The 24,684-nt window shown below is 34.6% G+C and overlaps 5 protein-coding genes and 1 non-coding gene across 9 annotated transcripts; 5 read left to right on the top strand and 1 right to left on the bottom strand.

Moving 5' to 3' along the window:
* Nucleotides 1–1,077: 1,077 nt before the first annotated feature.
* Nucleotides 1,078–2,616, top strand: LOC112772584 (large ribosomal subunit protein eL28z). Its single transcript, XM_025817547.3, has 4 exons — nt 1,078–1,169; nt 1,247–1,418; nt 1,647–1,810; nt 2,251–2,616. The coding sequence occupies exons 2-4, from the start codon at nt 1,271–1,273 to the stop codon at nt 2,389–2,391; spliced, it is 453 nt and encodes a 150-aa protein (XP_025673332.1). The 5' UTR covers nt 1,078–1,169; nt 1,247–1,270; the 3' UTR covers nt 2,392–2,616.
* Nucleotides 1,960–2,048, top strand: LOC112774546 (small nucleolar RNA R24). The gene has a single exon (XR_003189030.1). It is a non-coding gene; the product is annotated as a small nucleolar RNA R24 (small nucleolar RNA).
* Nucleotides 2,617–3,814: 1,198 nt separating the features above from the next.
* Nucleotides 3,815–5,126, top strand: LOC112771194 (ESCRT-related protein CHMP1B-like). The gene has a single exon (XM_025815843.3). The coding sequence runs from the start codon at nt 4,306–4,308 to the stop codon at nt 4,915–4,917; it is 612 nt and encodes a 203-aa protein (XP_025671628.1). The 5' UTR covers nt 3,815–4,305; the 3' UTR covers nt 4,918–5,126.
* Nucleotides 5,127–5,977: 851 nt separating this feature from the next.
* LOC112771466 (jacalin-related lectin 19) lies at nt 5,978–10,317 on the bottom strand. Of its 3 annotated transcripts, XM_025816228.3 has the most exons (7): nt 10,090–10,308; nt 9,824–9,916; nt 8,233–9,559; nt 7,950–8,123; nt 7,658–7,838; nt 6,612–6,824; nt 5,978–6,515 (listed from the first exon to the last, which is right to left on the bottom strand). In XM_025816228.3, exons 5-7 carry the CDS (start codon nt 7,721–7,723, stop codon nt 6,177–6,179), a joined length of 618 nt encoding a protein of 205 aa, XP_025672013.2. In that variant the 5' UTR covers nt 7,724–7,838; nt 7,950–8,123; nt 8,233–9,559; nt 9,824–9,916; nt 10,090–10,308; the 3' UTR covers nt 5,978–6,176. The 3 variants fall into 3 exon arrangements, with proteins under 3 accessions (XP_025672013.2, XP_025672012.2, XP_025672017.1); XM_025816227.3 differs by lacking the exon at nt 9,824–9,916 and having other exon boundaries at nt 10,090–10,317; XM_025816232.3 differs by lacking the exons at nt 7,658–7,838; nt 7,950–8,123; nt 8,233–9,559; nt 9,824–9,916; nt 10,090–10,308 and adding an exon at nt 7,134–7,274.
* A 5,770-nt stretch (nt 10,318–16,087) lies between these two features.
* On the top strand, nt 16,088–19,688 carry LOC112771041 (IAA-amino acid hydrolase ILR1-like 4). Of its 2 annotated transcripts, XM_025815608.3 has the most exons (5): nt 16,088–16,870; nt 17,175–17,300; nt 17,684–17,998; nt 18,540–18,668; nt 19,120–19,688. In XM_025815608.3, the coding sequence occupies exons 1-5, from the start codon at nt 16,520–16,522 to the stop codon at nt 19,522–19,524; spliced, it is 1,326 nt and encodes a 441-aa protein (XP_025671393.1). In that variant the 5' UTR covers nt 16,088–16,519; the 3' UTR covers nt 19,525–19,688. The 2 variants fall into 2 exon arrangements, with proteins under 2 accessions (XP_025671393.1, XP_025671394.1); XM_025815609.3 differs by lacking the exon at nt 17,175–17,300 and having other exon boundaries at nt 16,330–16,870.
* A 20-nt stretch (nt 19,689–19,708) lies between these two features.
* LOC112771039 (uncharacterized) lies at nt 19,709–24,031 on the top strand. The gene is made up of 11 exons (XM_025815606.3): nt 19,709–20,306; nt 20,430–20,672; nt 20,776–20,937; nt 21,009–21,118; nt 21,276–21,384; nt 21,769–21,924; nt 22,069–22,184; nt 22,302–22,468; nt 22,850–22,980; nt 23,055–23,187; nt 23,449–24,031. Exons 1-10 carry the CDS (start codon nt 19,932–19,934, stop codon nt 23,160–23,162), a joined length of 1,677 nt encoding a protein of 558 aa, XP_025671391.1. The 5' UTR covers nt 19,709–19,931; the 3' UTR covers nt 23,163–23,187; nt 23,449–24,031.
* Nucleotides 24,032–24,684: the final 653 nt, after the last annotated feature.

Here is a 24,684-nt window from a genome sequence, read left to right as displayed (position 1 = left end):
AGTTTAGGTAAAATTTCAGATGTATCCCCCCTACCTTTTTTTGTTTAAAAAAGATTGTCACTCACATACAAATTGCAAGAATACATAGCGTACAAAGGCACGCTTTATATTTTTTCAAAAAAAAAAAAAATGCGAGACCCACAAAATAGATCATTTTCCCTCTCTCTTTGTACATCTCTACATGCTTTCAATATGTATCAGAGTTTTCCCCTTTTTTAAGTGTGTGATTTCTCTCATCTACTGATGTTTACTTGTCAAGTACTGAATCATACACTGCTCTTCTATTATATATAAAAATAATGCTATATTAGCTGAGTTATAACGATGATGGATCTAGTATTACGTATTGGTGACCTCATATTAGGTTCTCAAAAAGTGATAATAACGATATTCGTTGTTCATGCAGTTAAAATAAGAAACGGTAGAAGAAGGAAAAAAAATTTCGTATATATTATAAATACTTTCCAGTTGCTTTGTTATTCATGTTATTTTCTTACTGATACTTAAATTAATAATATTTTATTTTAATAATAGTATTTAGGATTTTATATTTATTAAATATATATTTCTCAAAATATAATTATTATTTTTTTACAGTGAAAATAACATTATTACTCTATGTTACATGGAAGTGTATATTAGTTTTTTTTGGAGTTTGGAGGGTGGCAAGGACTAATCCGTCGCAAATCTGAGTTTCATTTAAGGATCTGTCGCTGGTCAATAGCGGAATTCAAACTCCCGATACTTGTTTAAGTGGACGAGTGAGCTGTCCACTCCACCGACCCAAGTTGATTTAATAAATAATGTTTTTTTCTGATACAACAACATTATTATTTTTGGGTTATGAAATTTTTTTTTGTTTAAAGGGTCATTAATTTTTTTTTTTTTTTTGGTAGCTAAAGGGTCATTAATTATTATTACATTTTTGCTTATAAAAATAAACTTTTGTTTTTGGTCACGGAAAGAAAAAGGAAACTTCAACAACTCTTTCTTGTTTGGAAACGGAATATAATGGGCCAATGAATCCTAACCCGTTAGTAAGCCCAATTAAGACCCGGTCCATTTCCGAAAGCGATTAGGGTTTGGCATATTTTTAGTACTATAAAATCTGAATGGAAGAAAACCCTCACATTCTCTTCACTCTCCCTCAAACGCAGAAGTTCGAGCAGGTTTTTCATTTTCCCTTGTGATTCTGGTCATTGCTGTTTCTGATTTCAGCTTCGGATCTCACATTTTCCCGTTTCAGGTGAGTTACTAGAAGGAGAAGAAGATGACCACCGTACCGGGACAGCTGGTTTGGGAGATCGTGAAGAAGAACAACTGTTTCTTGGTTAAGGAGTTTGGAAGGGGCACTCAGAGCGTTGAGTTCAGCAGAGAAGCCAACAATCTCTACAATCTCAACTCCTTCAAGTACTCTGGTACTAGATTTTATCCTCCTCATTCGTCGATTTTAATTTGTGAATCTGTTAAATGTATAATAAATCTTACGAGAAATGTAGTGTTGAGATAGAATTTCTGGTTAGGATTTTGGTAAATGTGATCTAGGTTTTTATATATGAAATGTTTAGTGTTTAGTTTTGTAATGTGCATCCATTGGATCTTAGATGTTGTATGAAGCTCAAGTGTTTGAAATGTATGGTATATAGGTTTGGCAAACAAGAAAACTGTTACTATTCAGCCAGCTGGAAAAGATCAGGCTGTGTTGCTTGCTACAACAAAGACAAAGAAGCAAAACAAGCCGGCTGCATTGCTTCATAAATCTATCATGAAGAAGGAGTTTCCTAGAATGGCAAAAGCAGTGAAAAAACAGGTAGGAAAAAATTTCTTAGGGTGTTCTATATAAGGTCTGCTTTCATGTTGATTGTGTGGTATTACTCGTGAGAATTTCATAGTTCATAGTATCCAAAAAAAAATTATTAGGTTATGTTTTGTGCCTACATGAACATGAGTCGGTTTCCATCGGCAGTGATGAGGCTCTAACATGTAAGAAGAATACCTAATTGGTTTCTTCAGTGAGATATACTTGTTACGCTTGGCTTCTGAGCTTTTTTCCATTTTAAAGGTCTTATATGAGCACAATTCTATTCATGTCATGCTGATTTATCTTTTATAAAATGTGTTGCTGGTATCCTCTGTGTCCTTTTGTTGTTCTACACTTCTACTGCAAATTATTGTTTTTGTTAGCTCCATTGAATATCTTTTGTTTTTTGCAGTAATCTGTTTTATCCATGTTTGTGATCTCTGGTGCAGGTTGCAGCTAACTACTACAGGCCTGATCTCACCAAGGCAGCTCTTGCAAGGTTGAGTGCTGTGAATAGGAGCCTCAGGGTTGCAAAGTCTGGTGTCAAGAAGAGAAACAGACAGGCTGTTAAGGTCCATGGCAGGAAGTGAATTGAGAGTGTTTAAATCTCACTTCGTTTTTTATCTTCCACCATTTGTAGTTTTTGTTCTAGATTTTTTGAGTCTGGATGTTTGGAGTTTTGTTTCAAAGGCAATTGTGTTTTTCAATATGAGACCGGAGCTACCATGTTATAGCTATCAATTGGGATAATTCTTGTGTCGTGATACAAGTTCTTTATGGATTTTAGTTGTGTTCACAAACATTTAAAACGGAAACTCTGAAGCTGAACCTCTTTAAATGCAGAATATTTTTTATTTTTAAAATAGAACTTTTGTAAATCTTCAGAAACTGAGTTACGAAAAAACAACATATGATATAATATGAATCATTGTTTCGTTGTGTCATTAGCAAGGCATAAAAGAGCTTAGAATTGAACAATATTTCGGAATGATACCACATTCGTGATATGACTTTTCTTTCCAAGGATTTTGCGTTTTGCTTGTTTATGGCCCTCGGTAAACGATTATTAGAGTAAAAGAAAGGCTAATTTTTTTTTATATTGATTAAATATATGTGTAATACATTGTTATTGGAAGATTAGGTGTTTTTTTTTTATATGGTGTTTTATTCAAATCGGACAGTCCAATTTGTTTGAAGAAAAAAAAAAACTGTAAATCGGAGGATCCGATTTGTTGGAAGAAATAAAAATCGGACGGTCTGATTTCAACATTAAAATTTTTTTTATTTTCGTCCGATTTGTGATTGTTTGTTTAAAAAAGAAAATCATACAAACAAATGCCTCCGATTTATATATCCGATACCAATGTAAAACACACTTCTCCTCACAGTTTCTTGTTATACACCTCTCTCTCTCTCATGAAAAATAATCTTCTTTTGTATATGGAGGATGTAAGGATCGGTGATCGATAAAAAAAAACTCGGCTTGACTCATTTGTTACCGAGTCATTCCCGAAGTTTGTGCCTCATTAACAGAGATGATTACAAAGTTCAAGATAACTTATGCGTTGGCTTGATCTAGCTATGGGCTAAGCTTTTTAGATTATCACGATTTACACATTTGTAATTTGTAGATCAGTCACATTATTAGCATCCTTGTGTCTAACAAATTTCTTGTGCTTCAACCCGAAAGTAATCAAGTTGGGTTCCATGTGATGTGAGACAGAAGCTAGTGAACTGAAGGTCATATTATAAAGAAAGAAAAAATAGAGAATGTAATGGGAAGTGATCTGTTATCTATAGTTCGACCCAAATTTACCTATTAATCCTATAATTTGGCCTAAAATTTATCTATAAATTGGAATATCTTATAATTTTTTTTATTTGAGTGTTAGAGTCTTTTTACAGATTCCAATGGTGTTTTTCGATGAGTGAAGTATAGCTCGATCTGTGTTCTTAGTCTCACATCGTTGAAGGATCAGAGTTTTATCATACCGATAACGTTTAATTGGATCACGTGGTGTTGTGATTGGGCCATTGCAATGCGCTAGGCCCAGGAAAGTCCCCGGGCCACTATCTGCAGAGATGCAGGCTCGGTAACGAGTAATCTTTGCGCTGGCAAGTTGGCTGAGACACGTGTGGAGCCTTCAATTTGCCGCCAAAGCACCTGGCCGACTTTACAGTGATTCACAAAGGTCACAAAAGTGCTACGACCAACAGAACGGGGCTTACATCCATGTGATCCGCCCTTTTTGCACTTTCCAATAAATAAATGGGCCGTGAGTCTAAAAAAAATGTAAAAAAACGGAAGTTTCGAAGAGGAAGCCCAAATCGTGTGCTAAAAACGCTAAACACTTTCCCTGTTTCCCACAATACAACTTCCCATCCAAATTCATATTCTCTATCTCCTTTTCTTTTTTCTCTCTGTTGTTTCAAAATTTTCAAATGTTGTCTCTGGAAAAGCCCTAGGTATCCCTTTTTGGAACCGTTGAATCGAATCGATCATCATGGGGAACACGGAGAAGCTGATGAACCAGATCATGGAACTCAAATTCACCTCGAAATCGCTACAGCGCCAGGCACGAAAGTGCGAGAAGGAAGAGAAATCGGAGAAGCTCAAGGTCAAGAAGGCCATCGAGAAAGGGAACATGGACGGCGCTCGAATCTACGCGGAGAACGCCATTCGCAAGCGCACCGAACAGATGAACTACCTCCGCCTTGCATCGCGCCTAGACGCCGTCGTCGCTCGCCTCGACACGCAGGCCAAGATGTCCACCATAAGCAAATCCATGGGGAACATCGTCAAGTCTCTCGAGTCATCGCTCAACACCGGAAACCTCCAGAAGATGTCGGAGACAATGGATCAGTTCGAGAAGCAGTTCGTCAACATGGAGGTCCAGGCTGAGTTCATGGAAAGCTCCATGGCTGGATCCACGTCGCTTTCCACGCCGGAGGGTGAGGTCAACAGTCTCATGCAACAGGTCGCCGACGATTACGGCCTTCAGGTCTCCGTCGGACTCCCTCAGCCGGCAGCGCACGCCGTGCCGGCCAAGGAGACCGAGAAGGTCGACGAGGACGACCTCTCCAGGCGCCTCGCCGAGCTCAAGGCTAGAGGTTAACTTATAATTTTTTCAAGAACGGTTGAGAGAATCGTTTTGTGAATGCAGTGTTACATACGCTACATTGTTAATTATCGTTACTATTACTAAAACTAAATGATGTTGATGATCATGATTGCTGATACTGAACCTTGTTGAGAATGAATGAGAGGAGTGGTTTGTGTATATTTCACTGAATTTGATTCCTAAGATCTATTGCTGTTTTATTATGCTGACTTAGCTTTTATGTTCAAAATTTCTTTGTTTATTTGTTTGATTGATAATCTTTTCAGAGATCAAATTGATTCATGCATGATCGTTTAGTTCATAGTTGCATTTGTGCCTCCTTCAATTCCATATGGTCCAAAGCTTCTGTAATTGCTCTCAAATGTCAATTATCTACAATACCCACTCAACTTGACCAATAACTCATTTTGGTCATTGTAGCTTAAACTGTGAGACAAAACCATATGCTTTCTTAGAAGTTAATTTTACAATATCAGAGCGAGATAGAATGATGAAAATGGCTATGAAAAACACGAAAAGGCCCAGAGGTAAAACCTTAAGATCGCCCCATATAAAAAACCATCCCATTTCGTCCAACATGTCACACTCTTTAAGATAATGAATAATGGTTTTATTTGTCTCCTATTCTGACTTTCTGAGCTATTAACTAGCGCACGTAGAATTAAGCTACAGTTCATTCCATTCCAGCTTAACATGCTATTTTCCACATGGAATGATTGCATTTTCTGCTAGGAATCGGATATATATTATTTAACTAGGCACTTCTATGTCTATGGTTAGTGCGCATCAGCTTTTTGAAAATGAAGCGTAGATCTTTCTACATTTACGAATAATTTGGCATCCAAATTCTGTCAAACTAAAGCAGTAAGCAACTCAAGTGGCTTATATTCTGCCAACAAAACCAGAATACAATACGATAACTTTTAAGTTTTAACCTACCGTTTATTCAAGACATTTATATTCACTCGTGTTTCTAAGTGGATATAGATGGTGTTAATTTCTTTACTAATCAATTACATTGGAAAAACAAAATTACTTAGAAGAACAAAAATCGTATACAAAACACACTTTTATTTTTTTATGTCTTGTTAGCTAACATCACAATATCCTCGTTTCACACAGACTATTTTTTATTCTCAAACCAGAAGATATTCCATACATAAACTAAGTAAAGAAAAACGAAAGTTTAAGATCACAATTCACAAACATAACTGCATAAGATATCCACACTCTGAGTACTAAATTCCTATGTTCTACTGGTTCTCCTTCAGAGACGTAGATCTTGGAGCAGTGCTTGTAAGCCTGTACAAGCCTCTCTGAACCTTGTTCATCAGTGACTTTGACGACGGAGCACTTGCCAACGTGAATGTAAGCGAATCCAAATACCAATCGCTTCGCCCCTTAAACCCCACAACTTGCCCTCCATCTACTGAGAAGGTGAATGGGGTGCCTTCTTCAACTCCGTATGGTCCAAACGTTCTGCGGTTGCTCTTGAATGTCAAGGACCGAATAACTGGGGTGCCACCACGCACAACCGGACAGTAGTGACCACTAACACTGATCAAGTACTCATCTGGATATTGCAGCTTAATCTGGGAGACATCAAACCAAACATGGCATAAGTCAATCCAAGACTTAGTTACATGAATCAGATGGCGCTTAGTCTTGTATATTTGTTTTGAACTTACCTCAGCTGTTCTTTTGCCTCCAACTCCTCCATGTTTTTCAGCAGTGAAAGGCTTTCCATTCTTATCATAAACCACACGGATCGAGTCTATACAGCGATCATAAACTAATGTGATTTCTCTCACTCCTGTGAAGTTCCCATCATCCCAGCTTTTCCCTCCATTTCCTCCCCATGATCCCACTGTTATGCTTTTCTTCTTCTTACCTGTTCCTTCCTACAACATTTTTTAGACTATATGGTGAAAACAGATGAAACTTGACTGAAAAGAAGCATAACAATGCAAGCAGTGCTGAAACTTTTAACAATAGCATAAATGAACAGCATGACCATTGTTATTCAGACCAAAACTTCTTTGCCTTGCCAATTGCTATAGATATGTTCTTACAAGATGTTCCTATTTAACTTTGGCAATATAAAACTGGACTAGTCCCTTTGCATAAGTAGTTCTACTGAACAAACATTGAAGAGCAAGAAGATACACAAATTAGATTGTAAGAAACAACAGGGAGTTGTTCATACTTACCATAAGGGCAATTAGATTGCGAGATGGTGTATAACTGAGATCAAAAGAAGTTATGTTATCACAGCACAACTATTAACAGTGATGGGAACTGATGTTTAATATAGGCAATCAAAGTTGGTGCATTTTATGCAGAATCTGATTCTAAGAGAATATCGCTTTTGAATTATGATAAAGCAGTGTCCCCATTCCCTAGGATACTCCATTGACAAACCAAATGGAATACATAACATCTGGCAATATTTGTCTAAGTATCCTGTGTGGAGGACGGTAGGAATCATGCTCAATATAGAAAATCTTCCTCAACAAAATTACCAGCAACTTCATGACATAAATTTTAAAAAGGAGACGCTAAGAGAAGAATAGTGCCAATCGAATAAATTCCAAATAGCAGTGTTTAAACAATTTTCTGTCAGCCATTTACAAATTTTGTAGGGTTTCCGCTGTCTCCACATGCTGTAATCGAAAACTCCAGAACAATCTAAGATTAATCATCTGGCACGACCTTGATGCATACAATGACTTACACCAGTTACACCAGGTGGAGCTATGAGGAGCACATTTGTCGTCCCCAACTTCAAACTCCTCACCATTCAGGTTTTTAATCTTGACATCTTTCAAGAAGTGCCGCCAGCATTTATTGCTCGGAGTGCTATAGTTGCAGCAGATTGGATCCTGGCCTCTGAACCTTATCATTGTATACACTAACTGCAATGATGTCACATTGGAAATAATAGCAAAGTAAGACTTTGACAGAAATAAATAATGCCTTGCATAATCACTGAACACGTATTGAAAATCCAAAAAAGAAGCAAATACCTTGAGGAAGTCACTGCCACGGGGTGATATAATAGTCACCAAGACAGGATGTGTCCGCAACGAACTATATACTATGTCTTCAAGACGTGCTGAAGGAGATTTGAAAATTTTAATGCTGAGGTCTGGCAATGGAGGAAGGCTGATGTTGGTCAAATCCTCATGTATAGCAATATTCTGGATTTAGCAACCAAGTGAGTAAAAGTATATGAAAAAAATAAGATAAGGAAATGGCATAGGATCAAAGCAGCAAAGTAAATATGAGATGAAATTTGAAGAAAAATACCTTACTGGATTGGAGAACCAATTTAAATCCTTTACTATCGAACTTGTGAATAAACGCTCTCGCTAAAAACCAGAATCTGTCACCATGTACAATATCTTGGTCTCGAGATTCTAGAGAAAGTTTGGCATCTCTGAGGCAGAAAGGATCAATACGAACGTAAGGCATTGTTTCACCTTTGTACTCAAAGGACAGAAGATTAGGGGTGTCTATTAGAACAAAACTCAACTTGCTGCTTCCTTTCAAAACAATTCTCCGGAGCTGCGGGTTAGAAATTGTAACATGTTTCATCTTATCGGGTAAACTCAGATCCAAATTTTCAAGCAAAGGAAACTTGGAGATTTCATTTTTACAAAACTCACGAGTCACTTGAGGGTGATCTAATGACAACCTTCTCAGAGAATTACAGCCCTCTAAATTAACTTTACAAGATGTTGATTTCTTGCCACGATACCAAAATGTGTCTAGATTAGGAGCACTGAGATCAACCGTATTCAGTTGCTTGCAGTGGTGGACGTCAACCCTATTGAGTCGAAGAAGATTCGAAACCTGTAAATTTTTCAAACCTGAGCACTCTATGAATCTTAAATCCTCAATTGAGTGACAGCCAGAGATAAAATTTTGAACGTTGTGCTCAGCTAAGTCAATTTTTTGCAGACAAAGCCTACGAAGTTGTGGAAGCATTATGTTATCGCAAGCATCCAGTTTACAACCACTCAACTTTATCCCAGTCAATGTTCTGGACACAAAGAATGTTTCTGGCAATGAATAGCGCCTGCTGTTTTTTATGCCAAAATGGAGATCCAGTTCTTTGATACACATTCCGCTGGCAATACTTAACCAATGGTCTACCTGTGGGGCAGCTTTTAAGTTAAAGGATGTCATATGCAGCACCAATTTCTGAATGTCTGGATTTTCCTCAATGCGAGTTTGTAGACTGTTAGATACATAATCTTTAAATCTCTTTTTCTTGTTATAACTATTTCCATGTCGAATTCCTGCAATGAACTTTCTTTCATCAAAAACCAAAACAGCGTAAGAATGCCACAGTGCTCTCCATCTCTTGGACAGTACACTGGTTCGAACTGCATCGTCCACATTACGAAGCTGGGCAAAGATGTGATGGATGACATGATCGGGCAGTTGCGAGATACGATCTATGGATTGAATACTCTGGTCCATTTGGTTCAAATCTTTTTCACCTGGAATTTCATTATGTCTAGAACCCTCTTCAACTAAGTTAAAACTATCCTCTTGCTTCAGTTTCCTTTTCCTCCCCAAGCACGTCTGCATTTGCACTCCTCCGGAAACCATTTCAATGTTCAGATATCTGGAGTAAAAACAGCCATAATTAGTAAAAGAATACCATAATAATAGTCTGAAAGATTTGTATTTAACACACCAAAGATTCAAAGAAGTGCACAAAAAGGGCCACGTTGAGGCTCATTCTATCCTCCTATCTATAGAATTGATTAATATTAATCCAACAATCATAACAATACGACAGAGAATCCGAAAAACAGAGTCCTGGCTATAATAAATTTAGCTACAGTCCTACGCTACTTGAAACACAAACTATTTACCAATTCCCTACCTTACAAATTATGAATATCAACAACGGAAAAAAAGTCGAGAACTTCAATAATTAGCATTAACAACTCTCTGCAATGCACCACAGCCACCCCTCCTATCTCCAACAAAAGAAGCAGCAAGAAAGAAAGAAAGAAAAACACTTTTTCAGCATGATTTTTGACCGAGCTAAGTTCATGAATTGCGGAGTTAAAGAATCAAACTAAAACTAATCAATCAAGCGTAGATGACTTGAAATTGACGACATTGTTGACGAATATGATAACATACCGTGGATGAATAAGCTCGATGGTGGTTAAGAAAGCGAAGCATGCAGCATGCAAGTGAAGAACACCAAGAAATCAGTGCTCGCGTGAACGCACGCAAGGATTTGGCGGGAGAGGAAAGAAAGCTCCGAACTTGACGTAACTTTCTCCACAAGCACAAGCTGAAGAGAGAGCAAGGGTTTCAGAGAGAGAGAGAGAAAGAGAGAGAAGAGAGAGGGAGAGTGACATGGACAAAAGGGGTTTGCTTTATATAGAAATTAGAAATAGAAGGATGAAAAAACCGTGGGCTACTGTTGTATTGGGCCACAAAATTGGAAAGTCAAAACAAAAATTAATTCGATTTCTAAAAATAGAAAAGTTTTAATGTTTTCTTGTTTCAATTAAAAATTTTCCACTTTTAATTTTCTTAATTTGTTACCAAAATCCATACTAAATATTTTAAAAACATATAGTATCAATTTAATAACATTATTCGCAATTTCATATATCAAACACTCTTGATAGTTGATAGCTCAAATGATATAATCTTCCCATACTCAATTAAAAAGTTGCGGGTTCGAGTCTTCTATCTTTGATAAAAAAAACACTATTGATAGTTGATCACTCGTATAAAATTATTATTGTTATTAATTAATTAATTAATTCTATATTTAAATTATTTTATAATTAACAAAATAAATAAAATTATGTTAATTGTTAAAAAATATTGATGTCAAAATAGCATTTCTTATAAAAATATGTATGTAATATGATGAACATCAATTTAGTTTTAAAAAGTATGCATGGCAATTATTCAATTTTGTTCAATTCTATTCACTAACGAGTTATAGTTTAAATGGTATAATTTTTTTTTATTCATCTAAAAGTTGTAAATTTGAGTTTCTCTATGTATTAAAAAAACAAACTTTATAAAATAGTTATTAGAATTGAACTGATATTTAAATTGGTCTAATTATTGAGTTGCTGAATTATTAGTTAAAATAATAACTAGAATTAATTGATTAAGACATAACTATATAAAACTTTATTTTATTTTCTCATTTTTATAATAAGTCTCTTATTTAGTTTTATTTTGTATTTTAAATTTTAATAATTCATTAATTGGTTTATACTTATTAATTATTATGAACAAAGTTTAAAGACCAATAGTATTTATTATTTTTTGTCAGTATTTTAGTTATTTGTCTAATTTTTTTAGTTTAACATTCTAATAATATATTTCTAGCCCACATTTTTATACATTATTAATTAATTATTGATAAAAATAATAAATTTTATTAATTCTCTAACTTTCTTTATTTATTATACTCTTTAAGTATTTATAGAAAGTAAATAAAGATCATAATCATAGAAATAGAAAATATATTACAATTAATAAAAAAATATTTTCTTTTTATATTTGTAAATATAGTTAAATTTTACTTTTGTAATATATTTAACAAAAAATTATTATGTATAGCAAATAATATATTTTTTTTAATTTAATCGAATTTTATCGGATTTAATCGAATTTTATCGGATTTGATCGAATTTATTTATATAATTTTATCAAATTTGACCAAATTAATTACTTAATCGGTTTAAATAATGGCCAAATTCAAAGACCAAAGTTAATGACCGGAATACCAGATGACCGTATTTATTATAACTATACTTTGTAGATTTATAATTAAAATAATGTTACACATTTAAATTTTTTTTATGAACCAAATTTAACTAAGTTATGTTAAATAATAAGATTTAGAATAATGTTAGACATAACTAATTTTTATTATGTTAAATCAATTTAGTTAAATTTTATTAATAAAAAAACTGAACGTATAACATCATTCTAGTTATAATAGAAAAGAACTTGAATGCTACCCATTTATTTCTTTAAGATTGCTACACATTTAAGTATTTTTTCATCTAGATTTATCTAAGTAGGTCCAACACCAACAAAAACCACTCTTATTAAAAGAGCGTCACTCCACAGCGCTTTTTCTTCTTCTCTTTCCCCACACTTTTTCTTCTTCTTCTTTCAAATACACGCATATGTCATCTTCTTCTTCTTTCAAATTCATGCATACCTCCTCCTCCTTCTTTTTTGCACACGCAAATTCTTATTCTACTTCTCCTCCTCTTTCTCTTTTTCTTCTTCTTCTCCTCTTTCGTTATTGTCATCACCAACAATACCAACATTTTGCTAATAGATTATTTTGTCAATCGAATTGAATGGAATGCAATTTCTAAATTGAATTGAATAGAATGAACACAGGTGTTATGAATTGAATTGAATTGGTAATCTCTAAATTTTAGACACAAGTGTTTTGAATTTGATTTTATATAATGGATAATGTTTCGTTCATTTAGTACTATACAATTGTTTTACCTTACTAACATGTTCGGTCATTATGCAGAAAGCTGTTCTGAATTTAATTTTAGAATCTCGCTAGGGAGCCAATAGAGTATCTGTACAATAGACTGTTTATTTGGTCCAATATGAGTTAAAAAATGAACATACAGGGTAAAATACTACTAATTTCTCAAACACAATACACCCATACTATCCAGAATAACCATCCGGGTACTAGGGATAATAAACATATGATATTCTACTGAATGAAATATCCCTAAATCCCCATTGTACACATTGTACATATATTCTATTGGCTCCCTATACTTCCTCTTAATTTTATATAATGAATAATGTATGTTCCGATCATTTAGTATTATACAATTGTTTCACCTTAATAACGTGTTCGATTCATTATGCAGAAAGTTGTTTTGAATTTGATTTTATATAATGGGTAATGTTCCGTTCATTTAGTACTATACAATTGTTACACCTTAATAACGTGTTCGGTTCATTATATAGAAAGTTGTTTTGAATTTAATTTTATATAATGAATAATGTTCCGTTCATTTAGTACTATATAATTCTCTAACTTTCTTCATTTATTATACTCTTTAAGTATTTATAGAAAGTAAATAAAGATCATAATCATAGAAATAGAAAATATATTATAATTAATAAAAAAATATTTTCTTTTTATATTGTAAATATAGTTAAATTTTATTTTTGTAATATATTTAACAAAAAATATTATGTATAGCAAATAATATTTTTTTAATTTAATCGAATTTGATCGAATTTATTTATATAATTTTATCGAATTTGACTAAATTAATTACTTAATCGGTTTAAATAATGGCTAAATCCAAAGACCAAAGTTAATGACCAGAATACCAGATGACCGTATTTATTATAACTATACTTTGTAGATTTATAATTAGAGTAATGTTACACATTTAAATTTTTTTATGAACCAAATTTAATCAAGTTATGTTAAATAATAAGATTTAGAATAATATTAGACATAACTAATTTTTATTATGTTAAATCAATTTATTTGGATTTGATTAATAAAAAAATTGAACGTATAGCATCATTCTAGTTATAAACTTATAATAGAAAAGAACTTGAATGCTAGCCATTTATTTTTTCAGAATTGCTACACATTCAAGTATTTTTTTTATCTAAATTTATCCAAGTAGGTCCAACACCAATAAATACCACTCTTATTAAAAGAGCGTCACTAAAACGCGCTTTTTCTTCTTCTCCTCCCCCACGCTTCTTCTTCTTCTTTCAAATACACGCACATATCATCTTCTTCTTCTTTCAAATTCATGCATACCTCCTCCTCCTTCTTCTTCTCACATGCAAATTCTTATTCTACTTCTTCTCCTCTTTCTCTTTTTCTTCTTCTTCTTCTCCTCTTTCGTTATCGCCATCACCAACAACACCAATATTTTGCTAATAGATTATTTTGTCAATCGAATTGAATGGAATGCAATTTCTAAATTAAATTGAATTGAATGGACACAGGTGTTATGAATTGAATTGAATTGGTAATCTCTAAATTTTAGACACGAGTGTTTTGAATTTGATTTTATATAATGGATAATGTTCCGTTCATTTAATACTATACAATTGTTTCACCTTAATAACATGTTCGGTCATTATGCAGAAAGCTGTACTGAATTTAATTTTAGAATCCCGCTAGGGAGCCAATGGAGTATTTGTACAATGGGCTATTTATTTGGCCCAATATGAGTTAAAAAATGAACATACAGGATAAAATACTATTAATTTTTCAAACACAATATACCCATACTATCCAGAATAACCATTCGGGTACCAGGGATAATAAACATCTGATATCCTACTGAATGGAACATCCCTAAACCCCTATTGTACACATTGTACATATATTCTATTGACTCCCTATACTTCCTCTTAATTTTATATAATGGATAATGTATGTTCCGTTCATTTAGTATTATACAATTGTTTCACCTTAATAATGTGTTCGATTCATTATGCAAAAAGCTGTTTTGAATTTGATTTTATATAATGGGTAATATTCCGTTCATTTAGTACTATACAATTGTTTCACCTTAATAACGTGTTTGGTTCATTATATAGAAAGTTGTTTTGAATTTAATTTTATATAATGAATAATATTCCGTTCATTTAGTACTATACAATTGTTTCATCTTAATAATATGTTCGGTTCATTATAAATTGAATTGAATTGAATAAACGCAGGTATTTTGAATTAAATTGATAATCTCTAAGAGGAGAAAAAGAAGGAAAAAAGAAAAATCAGCATGTGCAAATTTAAAAGAAGAAAGAAAAAAAGAAGAATAAGAAGAAGAAAAGAAAAAGAACTTGCGTGAATTTAGAAGAAGAAAAAATACGAAGAAGAGGAGGAGGAGGAGAAGGAGAAAGAAATAAAGAAGGAGCGCGTGATTTAAAAAAGAGAAAGTATAGGGAGCCAATGAAAATTTTGTACAATGTGTACAATGGAGGTTTAGGAAGTATTAGAGATATAATCATTAGTGTTACATTTTTCCATGAGGTTAAACTTTTGGAATGAGTAGTTTCATGACATGGTATTAACTTAGGCTTTCATATTGGACCAAAGATTTAGCCCATTGTACACTTAGACCATTAGCTCCCTAGCAGTACCTTTTAAAAAATTGTTACAATAATTTAAATAAATTTAGATAAGAATTTTGCTTGAACCTAAAACTTTATTCTTATTTTTTATTTAGGACTTTACTTTAGCAAACATGAAAAGCAATCATATAGTTTCAAGTGGAAAGATAATAGTAGTAATAGAAACGACTAGGGGTGAGCAGGGGTAGCGGGTACCTGATTATCCATTCGAACTCGAATCAAACCAATTAAATTGGTTCTAGAATCAATGGGCAATCGAGTTTAATTCGAACCAAACCGATGACCTTTGTTAGTAATTGGTTCGGATATCGGTTCTGGGGGTGCAGAATCGAACCGACCCGCAAATTCGATTATATATTAATTAAATAAAAAATAAAAAATATATATGATTTTTCACAATAATTATTCACTATTAATATGTTTGGATTTTAATGAGCTTAGTTTTTAATGTATTTGGTGTTTAACATGTTTAAATTATTTCTATTGATGTTACATGTTTATTGTACTTGTTGAATTTTTAAGATAAAAATTTGGTTTTTTTTAATGAATTTTAAAATCATCGGGTAATGTACCTAATTACCCGAATCAAACTAATCTGTTGTTAATTGGTTTGGTTTAGTTCGAGTACATGTATAAAAAATCACAAATCCAAACCAAACCAAATTAATTATATTTTGATCAATTCGATTCTAATTTTACCATAAATCCAAACCAAACCAAACCGACCCGTGCTCAGTGCTCACCCCTAGAAACGGCGTGTGATGCCGGCCACCATAGTTCAATGAAATGAAAAGAGCCGTTATTATTATAGTCAATGCAGTAATCAAGCATGGCAAGGAACTATAGCCATTAACATGTGGAATATACAAAGATTTATTTTACTTAATTATGCATCTCAATACTCAATAGTGAGTTATGAGTGTAGCCAAACATTCAACATCTTTGACCCTCTTTTCCATCACATGCATATATATGGAGTACCTATCATAGGATCCGTACCCAAACGGCACTAAGAAAAAGAAAGAGAAAGACGAAGAATTTACAGTACTTGTCTTGGGGAAACGTTTTGGAAAAAAATGAAAATTGTCACGTGCTGCAACTTTTGCGGTACCGTCCTCGTGAATTGACACGAGTGGCCGCCCCCTTTTCATAATGGCACGTGTTCCACATTTTTTTAGTTAAGCACTCCATCTTATTACTAACCAGTATTTATTAGTTTAATCCACGCCTGCTAATGCTAACTTATTGAAATTCAATTAAGCTTTTACTACCATTTTAATTATAGAGTACCCAAAACTCAATTAAACTTCAGGTATTCTATAATAGTATTAGCACCTACCTTTCATCCTCTGCTTCCTTTGATTCTCTCTCTCTCTCTCTCTCTCTCATTCACTAACTCAGACCCACTTCAGTAAGATCAAAGTTGAAGATGATGATGGGTTTGGTCAAATGGGTCAACTTGTTCATCATATTTCATTTGTTTGGTGCTGCAACAACAACAAAACCCATCATGGCAGCCTCAGATTCTTCCAAGTTTCTGAATTTGGCGAAGGAACCTTGGGTATTTGATTGGATGGTTGAGATCAGGAGGAAGATTCATGAGAATCCAGAACTGGGGTATGAGGAATTTAAGACAAGTGAGCTTGTAAGGACCGAATTGGACAAGCTTGGGATCCCATACAAATACCCAGTTGCGGTAACAGGTGTTATTGCTTTCATAGGAACAAAAAAGCCTCCTTTTGTTGCAATTAGAGCTGACATGGATGCTCTCCCTATGCAGGTTCTCAACTAGATTAGTAGATTTCATCTCTTAGTCTCTCTCTCATATCTATGCTCACCATGTGTTTGTTGAATGATTTGACTTTTTCATTTTTTTCTTTTTTTGCCAAAAAAAAAGAGGATTATGAATTTTATCCTGGTTTTCCTTCCTTTTTTGGGCTAAGAAGGTCTTCAAGTTTTAGTTAAAGTCTTCTATTCCAATTTGTGGGTCTATGTTTAAATGTTCTGTACTAAGTGGCAACTGTTTCATCTATATTTTCATTTATATTTATTGTTTTTTGATGTTTGGGATATGTGTACCTTAGGAACTGGTGGAATGGGAGCACAAGAGTAAAGTGCAAGGCAAGATGCATGCATGTGGTCATGATGCTCATGTTGCTATGCTTCTTGGTGCTGCAAAGATCCTCAAAGAGCATGAAAAAGATATCCAAGTGTGTGTTTTGATCCCCCTTTTTTGTTGCTCCCTAAATAATTATACGTTTTGTTGATAAACTGATTTTTCAAATCATTTACAATGTGTGTGTGGTCATTATTCTCCAGTTTGCCATCTTCTCAATCTCAAGAATGTTTGTGGCTCTGCTGTTAAAGTTACTGTCTTTTTTATAATGCATATCTAAAAGTCAAACATGGTTATGTGTTTGATACATGCCAAGATTGCTACAACCATTCTATTAATACATCCATGATTGTTGTTATTGTAACAAACGCATCATCTAGGAGCATTATGGCTAACCATTCTTTTTTCTAAATTGGCATGTTTTTTGGTTTTATGTATTTATGTATCCGTGATATCATTCCATATATTTTTCTGTAGGGAACTGTAGTTCTTGTTTTTCAACCTGCAGAGGAAGGAGGTGGAGGGGCTAAGGAAATTTTAGATGCTGGAGCCTTAGAAAATGTTTCTGCCATATTTGGATTGCATGTCGCACCGAAGTTACCTATAGGCGTAGTGGCATCTAGATCTGGTTCTTTCTTTGCCGGAAGCGGCTTCTTTGAAGCAATAATAAGTGGCAAGGGAGGTCATGCAGCCATTCCTCAGCATTCTATAGACCCCATATTGGCAGCTTCTAATGTGATTGTTAGCTTACAACATATCATTTCTCGCGAGGCCGATCCTCTGGATTCCCAGGTAATCTTATTTTCTTCCTTTCTGGTCATGCTATTTGTTCATATTTGATCTTATTTTATCCTTTATTACTGCCTTAAAACAATCAATTTTTACCATATCAAGTATTTTGCAGAGCCAAAGATAAGCTTGCAAATCAATTTCTTCATCTATGATTTGCTTCCCCTGCTTTCACATTCTTATTTAAGTTTAATTTCGAAGTATCAGTTCCACCCTTTTGTTACTTTGCTTAATTTGAGACATTGTGTTTGTTTAGCATTCTACAAAGGCATTAAATTTAACTCCATATTATTATGAACCTCTATTTATGAGTTATTTAAGAGTAGAGATTGTTGGAGTCACACTGTCATGTCCACTGTTTTGGTTTTTTGAAGGGGAAAATGTTGGGAAACATACCATAACTTCATCTTTTCACAAAGACTATTGAATATAAAAACTAAAAAATAAAATAAAACAAAAATCTTTTTCCAGATTTAATTCATTGTCTAGAAAAGCAATCTCCTTTGTCTTCCTGACATAAAAAACATAAAACATATCCCCACAGGTTGTGACGGTAGCGAAATTCCAAGGAGGTGGTGCATTCAACGTTATTCCAGATTCTGTCACAATTGGTGGGACTTTCCGAGCTTTCTCAACAGGAAGTTTTATGCAACTGAGACAGCGGATTGAGCAGGTATGTCACAGAGAAAATGTGGTCTGATTTTCTGGTCATCAACACACCATCTTCTGTATGTTTCTCATAACAGTGTATTAGGGACTAGGAAGGGATTTGAGTTCCCTAATAAGTTTCACATGTTAGGGGCATGGTGGAAAGAGACTTAGATCTACTCACATTAGAAACTCTGTTGAGCTTTTGCAAAGTCTTTTTGTTTATGTCTCCATGTGACTAAGGCTGATGAAAAACTAAGATGAAAGGATTTGAATCTGTGGATTAGAGAAATATGTGAAACGAAGTTAGAATGTGTTTGGTTTGCGTTTTCATTTTCTATTTTCCATTTCTAGTTTTGGAAAACACTGAAAATGAAAACAGAAGATAAAAATGCAAAACAAACATACCTTTATCTTCCTATACTATTATTCTCTTCTGATTTTTTCCAACAACTAAGGATGATTCATTTGTGCAGGTTATCACTAAGCAAGCTTCCGTGCAAAGGTGCAATGCAACGGTCAGCTTTCTCGACGACAAGCCTTTCTTCCCTCCAACTGTAAACCATGCAGAATTGCATGACTATTTCCAAAGTGTAGCCGGAAGCGTGCTCGGCGGCGATAAAGTGATTGACATACAACCATTGATGGGATCGGAGGACTTTTCGTTCTACCAACAGGTCATTCCCGGTTACTTCTTCCTCCTTGGAATGGAGAACACGGCGGTTGAACACCTCGAATCGCCGCACTCTCCCCATTTCAAAGTAAACGAAGATGCACTCCCTTATGGAGCTGCACTTCATGCTTCATTAGCTGCTAACTATCTTCTCAAAATTCATCAAGACTTGCCAGTGGTAAAGGAGAAACACCATGATGAATTATAACACACTTCATATCATCATGGTTTCGCTTCACACATACCTTATTTGTAAATCTATTACATTCACACTGAAGTAATTCTTACTGCTGCTTCATTGTGATCATTGGCAATGACCATATATATTGGAACAAATATTAGAAAATAATCGACAATTTTTCAGATAATTAATTGACAGTTTCAATTTATTCATTCTTATTATGAGCTTCATCAAATTTTCCAACTTCAAAGAGATTCCTTTGCAAAATTGAAAGCAACCGTACTATACAAATTTAAGCCCAAGTGTCCAAAAATAAATAAATTAAAAAAAATGGATATTAATTTCTGTTATGAGAAACCGCCACAAACCGAACACTAGGCAGTTTCATTTCTCTGCGTAGTGCAGAGCAAGTTCAGCTGCCGAAACGCGAAAAAATGGCGACCATTTCAAGTCACTGCTTCAGGCACCTAACCGGTACTCTTCATCTGCCACCGCGTATCCCAAAGTTTCGAGCTTCATCTTCTCTTTCTCTCTCCACTCTCTCTTGTTCTCTCGCCCAAGAAGAAGACTTGGAACGCGTCCACCCCAACAACGGCAACGCAAGCTCCATAACCGCCACCAATGGCAACAGTTCCTCGTATTTCCCGAAGCGAGGGCAGACCCTGGAGTTGGTGTGCGAGTCTCTTGCTTTCAAAGGGAAGGGTCTCTGCAAGGTCACTGACACCGGCTTCGTCGTCATGTGCGACCGTGCCCTACCTGGTGAGCGTTTCATTGGCCGTGTCACCCGCAAGAAGGGAAATTACGCTGAGGTGCCCCGTTTTCTTCTAGAAAAATCTCAACTTGGATGTAACTTAAGTTGTGTTTGTGTGTGTGCTTAGAAATTTTGGATTTTGATGAATTAGGGTTCTTTTCTATTTGGTTAAGAAGAGCAGGTAACTAAGGTGAAGACTATTAGTCCTCCACGTGACATTGTTGATGCCCCTTGTGAGTATGCTTCGCATTGTGGAGGATGCAAGACACAGAACTTGTCTTATGAGGCTCAACTGAGAGCTAAGGAGGACCAGGTTCGTGAGTTGGTGGTGCATGTTGGAAGGTTTTCGCATAAAGAGCTCGAATTGGAAGGTGTTATGAAGCCAATTGTTCCATGTGATATTCAGTTTCATTATAGAAATAAGGTTCAGATTCTAGTGTTTCATTTCTTGTTTAAAGCAATTATTGTGCAATGGTGTTATAGGTAGATACAATTTGGTGATAATTATTATGTTCCTGATTATGCAGATGGAATTCTCATTTGGTCCTTACAAATGGTTACCTAAAGAATCATTGCATGAAAGGCAGGCTGGTAGTGATAATTATGCACTAGGGTTGCATGTGCCTGGTTTTTTCGATAAAGTTTTGAATGTTGACAAGTGCTTGTTGCAAAGTGATCCTGCTAATAAGGTATTAGCAATTTGGAAGTTCATTCAATTCGGATCTTGATTACTTCCGTTTTTGACTTGAAATATGAATAGGTTCTTGCAGCTGTCCAGGATTGCTGGAGAGATCCTCAACTCGATTTTTCTCCCTATGATGTTCATTCACATAAAGGGTTTCTTAAGCATTTGATGCTGAGAACTGGAAGGTATTTGAATTTATGTCTTGTGATCTAAACTTGAGTTGTTTTAACTTTTAAGTGCGTATACATATGATACTCTAGTTCTTGTATCTATGAACACAGCACATCCTTTATATTTGTAAGGTTTGTCTTTTATCAATATAACATACAATTTTTGTTTCAGGGATGTTGTGACTGGTCATCCTGAAGTTATGGTCAATTTTGTGACCTCTTCCTACAAACCAGAGCTCTTGAAGTTCCTAGTTGATAAACTTTCTGCATTTCCTGAAGTGGTTAGCATTAAGTTTTCTAATTACTTCTGTCAAACGAATATACATTCTACTTTGCCTTGTCCACATTTTGCTGCTTGCTTACTATCCAAGTTGTGCTACCTAACAAACAAAAGCTTTTAATTCCATTGCTGAACTTCAGGATTTCTACAACAGCCTTATCATATGAACTTCCATAAAATATAGTGAGAGTATGAAATGTTGTTTTTTGTTCTACATGGTTCCTCAACCTGTTTCCAGTGCAAAGTTTACTCGATATTTAAAAGCTAACAGTCATAGAGTTTTGGGAGAAATTGTCCCATGATTTACTTGTTAACTTGTTTCCAAACTGTATGTATACATTTTTTTAATGCTTTAGTTATTTTTTGTTTTGGGCATGAATGATAGGTGAGCATCATAAACAATGTTAATACTTCTGTTGGTAATACATCTGTTGGCGAGGAAGAATACACTTTGTATGGGAAATCATGCATAACAGAGACCTTAAGAGGGCTTACATTCCAAATATCAGCAAACTCATTCTTCCAAACAAATACTCATCAGGTTTGCAATATGCCAACAAAAACTTTTTATTATATATTTAGATACTGGATCTACCGCAGAGCAATTTTTTCCCTTCCCTTTTTAATTTTTAAATTTAACCATGGGATTAAATAAATAAAAAATAAGCAATTTTTATCCTACTAGGCAGAGGTTCTATATGAGCTTATTGAAGAGTATGCTGGGATAACAGGAGATGGTTCAGAAGTTGTCCTTGACCTGTTTTGCGGAACAGGTACCATAGGTCTCACACTTGCCAAGAGGTAACTTTTTTATAAATGGTTTTTACAATTTTAGGTTAAATTGTCAAACACTAAGATTAGTGTAGTATCTCATACAGTTAAGATAAATTCACAACTTACTTTTACTTCTCTTAACAGTGTAAAACATGTCTATGGCTATGAAGTAGTTCCTCAAGCCATCGCAGATGCCCGTCTTAATGCCGAGATAAATGGAATACACAATGCCACATTTGTCCAGGGGGATCTCAACAAAATTGATGAGAATTTCGGGAAGAATTTTCCTAAACCTGACATTGTCATTTCTGGTATTTCGGTCTCTAAGATCCTACTTATTTATTCATTATATATACTTTGGTTGTGCTTTAAGTATTTATTTGATTGTAGTCTTGATAGGGATTATCCTTGGCAAGTGTTGTTCATTTTGATCATTTTCTTAATTCCTTTCAAACAAGCAGAGAATGAGAGAAGTGTTCTGTAAATGAAAAATTATCAATTGTGTTTTACTAATTTGTATGCTACTGCGAGGAACTAGCATATTTTGTTGTCTCTGCTTCAAGAGTCTGACAAACAATTTCCATTTCCATTGAAAGCATTTTTTGAACTGAAGATCATCCGTTCCCAGTATTTGCTGTAATTGTGCTCGATTCCAATGCATTGTACCTCTCATCATTATGAATTTATTGCAGATCCGAATCGCCCAGGAATGCACATGAAGTTGATCAAATTCCTGCTAAAACTTAAGGCACCTCGCATAGTATACGTGTCATGTAATCCTGCAACATGTGCACGTGACCTTGATTATCTCTGTCATGGTGTGGTATGTGTCATTTTTCTTATATGCTAGCTCTAGTTCTTTGAGATTCAACCATTTGAGTTGAAGATTTTGTGCAGGCAGAACAGAATATAGAAGGATGTTACAAGCTAGTAGGGCTACAACCAGTTGACATGTTCCCACACACACCTCATATTGAGTGTGTATGCCTTCTAGAGCTTTGTTAATTTGCGATTGCCTTTCCATGCGAAGGTTCGACATTGTCTCATTTTCTCTGCTATGTTTGTGGTTCCTTTGAACTTTTTGGATATCTGACAAATTGAGTGAGAATTTTGTGCGAAATATCCCACATATCCCTTCATTTGGATCGTTTACGCATGTTCTTGATTCCTTGTAAATATGAGGCAATCCATCTCTAAATACAATCATGTTTCTCTAGAGGGTACTTCATTTGTTTTCCTCTTTACTCCTTGCTTTGTTTCTTGTATTCTAATTGTGTGACATGACTTTCAGGGCATAACAAGCTTGGTACAGGATATAAGTCAAGGTTGGTGTTCAAGCTAGATAGCTGCGGAAACTGATGCTTCTTTGCTGCATGATCTGACTAATGTGTGCCTCCCAAAACCATTCTAAGAGTCTCATAAAATTGAGTTCATGGAGGACACCCTCAAAGGCTGGTTTCATGCTTAGCATAGCAGCCTTCGAATGTGGATTACTGTTGGTTGTTGATTCCACTTCATATGACAAGTCTATCATAAAATGGATCATATTCTTCACTTGTCAGAGCACACTTAAAAGAAAGGTTGAGCAGCTAGTCCATCATGAGATATTGAATGTTTACCCGGACAAGTTAATAGTATTTAGTGTATACTAAAAACATGGACTATATTGGAAAATTTTGCTGTAGTAAACTGCTAAATTTGAGTTTATATCCTTTCTTTTTCTGGAGATCCAGAATTTGTTCCCTAAAGAAGTGTCCTAGTAGTTAGTACAGAGCACAAATGGCCCATATATGTTTTAGGGGCCATTTTTCTTTATTCCCAAAGTACCTTTGTACAAGTGATCTTATTCGTATTTTAATTCTATTATTGGAAAATTTTCAAGTGTACTGTCATACCGGTGTTTTACTGATTTTTAACCGTTGATCTTAATTATAAAAAATATATATCATTAAGATCAACGGTTAAAAATCACTGTAATACCGATAAATTGATTTTGGGGTTCACCAAAGATCGAACTCTTGACCTTTCGGATCTAGCGTTCTAATGTCATGTCATAATACCATTCATTCCAAAAGCTTCAGCTGATGGGAAAAGATAATACTAATGATTATATCTCTAATACTCCTTAAACTTCTATTGTACACATTATATAAATATTCCATTGGCTCTTCATACTTTTTCATATTTTTTATAGTTAAGATCAATAGTTAAAAATTACTGAAATATTACTGAAATATCGGTGTACCGATATACCTGAAAATTTTTCAATAGTAATAATAACTACAACAAAGCCTTATTTCAGTGAAACAACAACAATAATAATTGAGAAAACTCCAGTGCCATAGCTTTTGGTGTTTTTTTTTTTCTCCAAAACAAAAACTAACATAGAGAGTGTCTCTATAATACACCGACATGGTAAGAAATGAGATGGTTGGATCATGGCTTATCATGGTGCCTCGAGATGAGCGAGGAATGTGTCAACTTTATCATAATTAAGGAATCCATCTGGTTTTGTACATGCATGTCT

This window comes from Arachis hypogaea, chromosome 18, assembly GCF_003086295.3.
Source record: "Arachis hypogaea cultivar Tifrunner chromosome 18, arahy.Tifrunner.gnm2.J5K5, whole genome shotgun sequence".
NCBI classification, from domain to species: Eukaryota; Viridiplantae; Streptophyta; class Magnoliopsida; order Fabales; family Fabaceae; genus Arachis; species Arachis hypogaea.
This window is presented reverse-complemented; position numbering and strand designations above follow the sequence as displayed.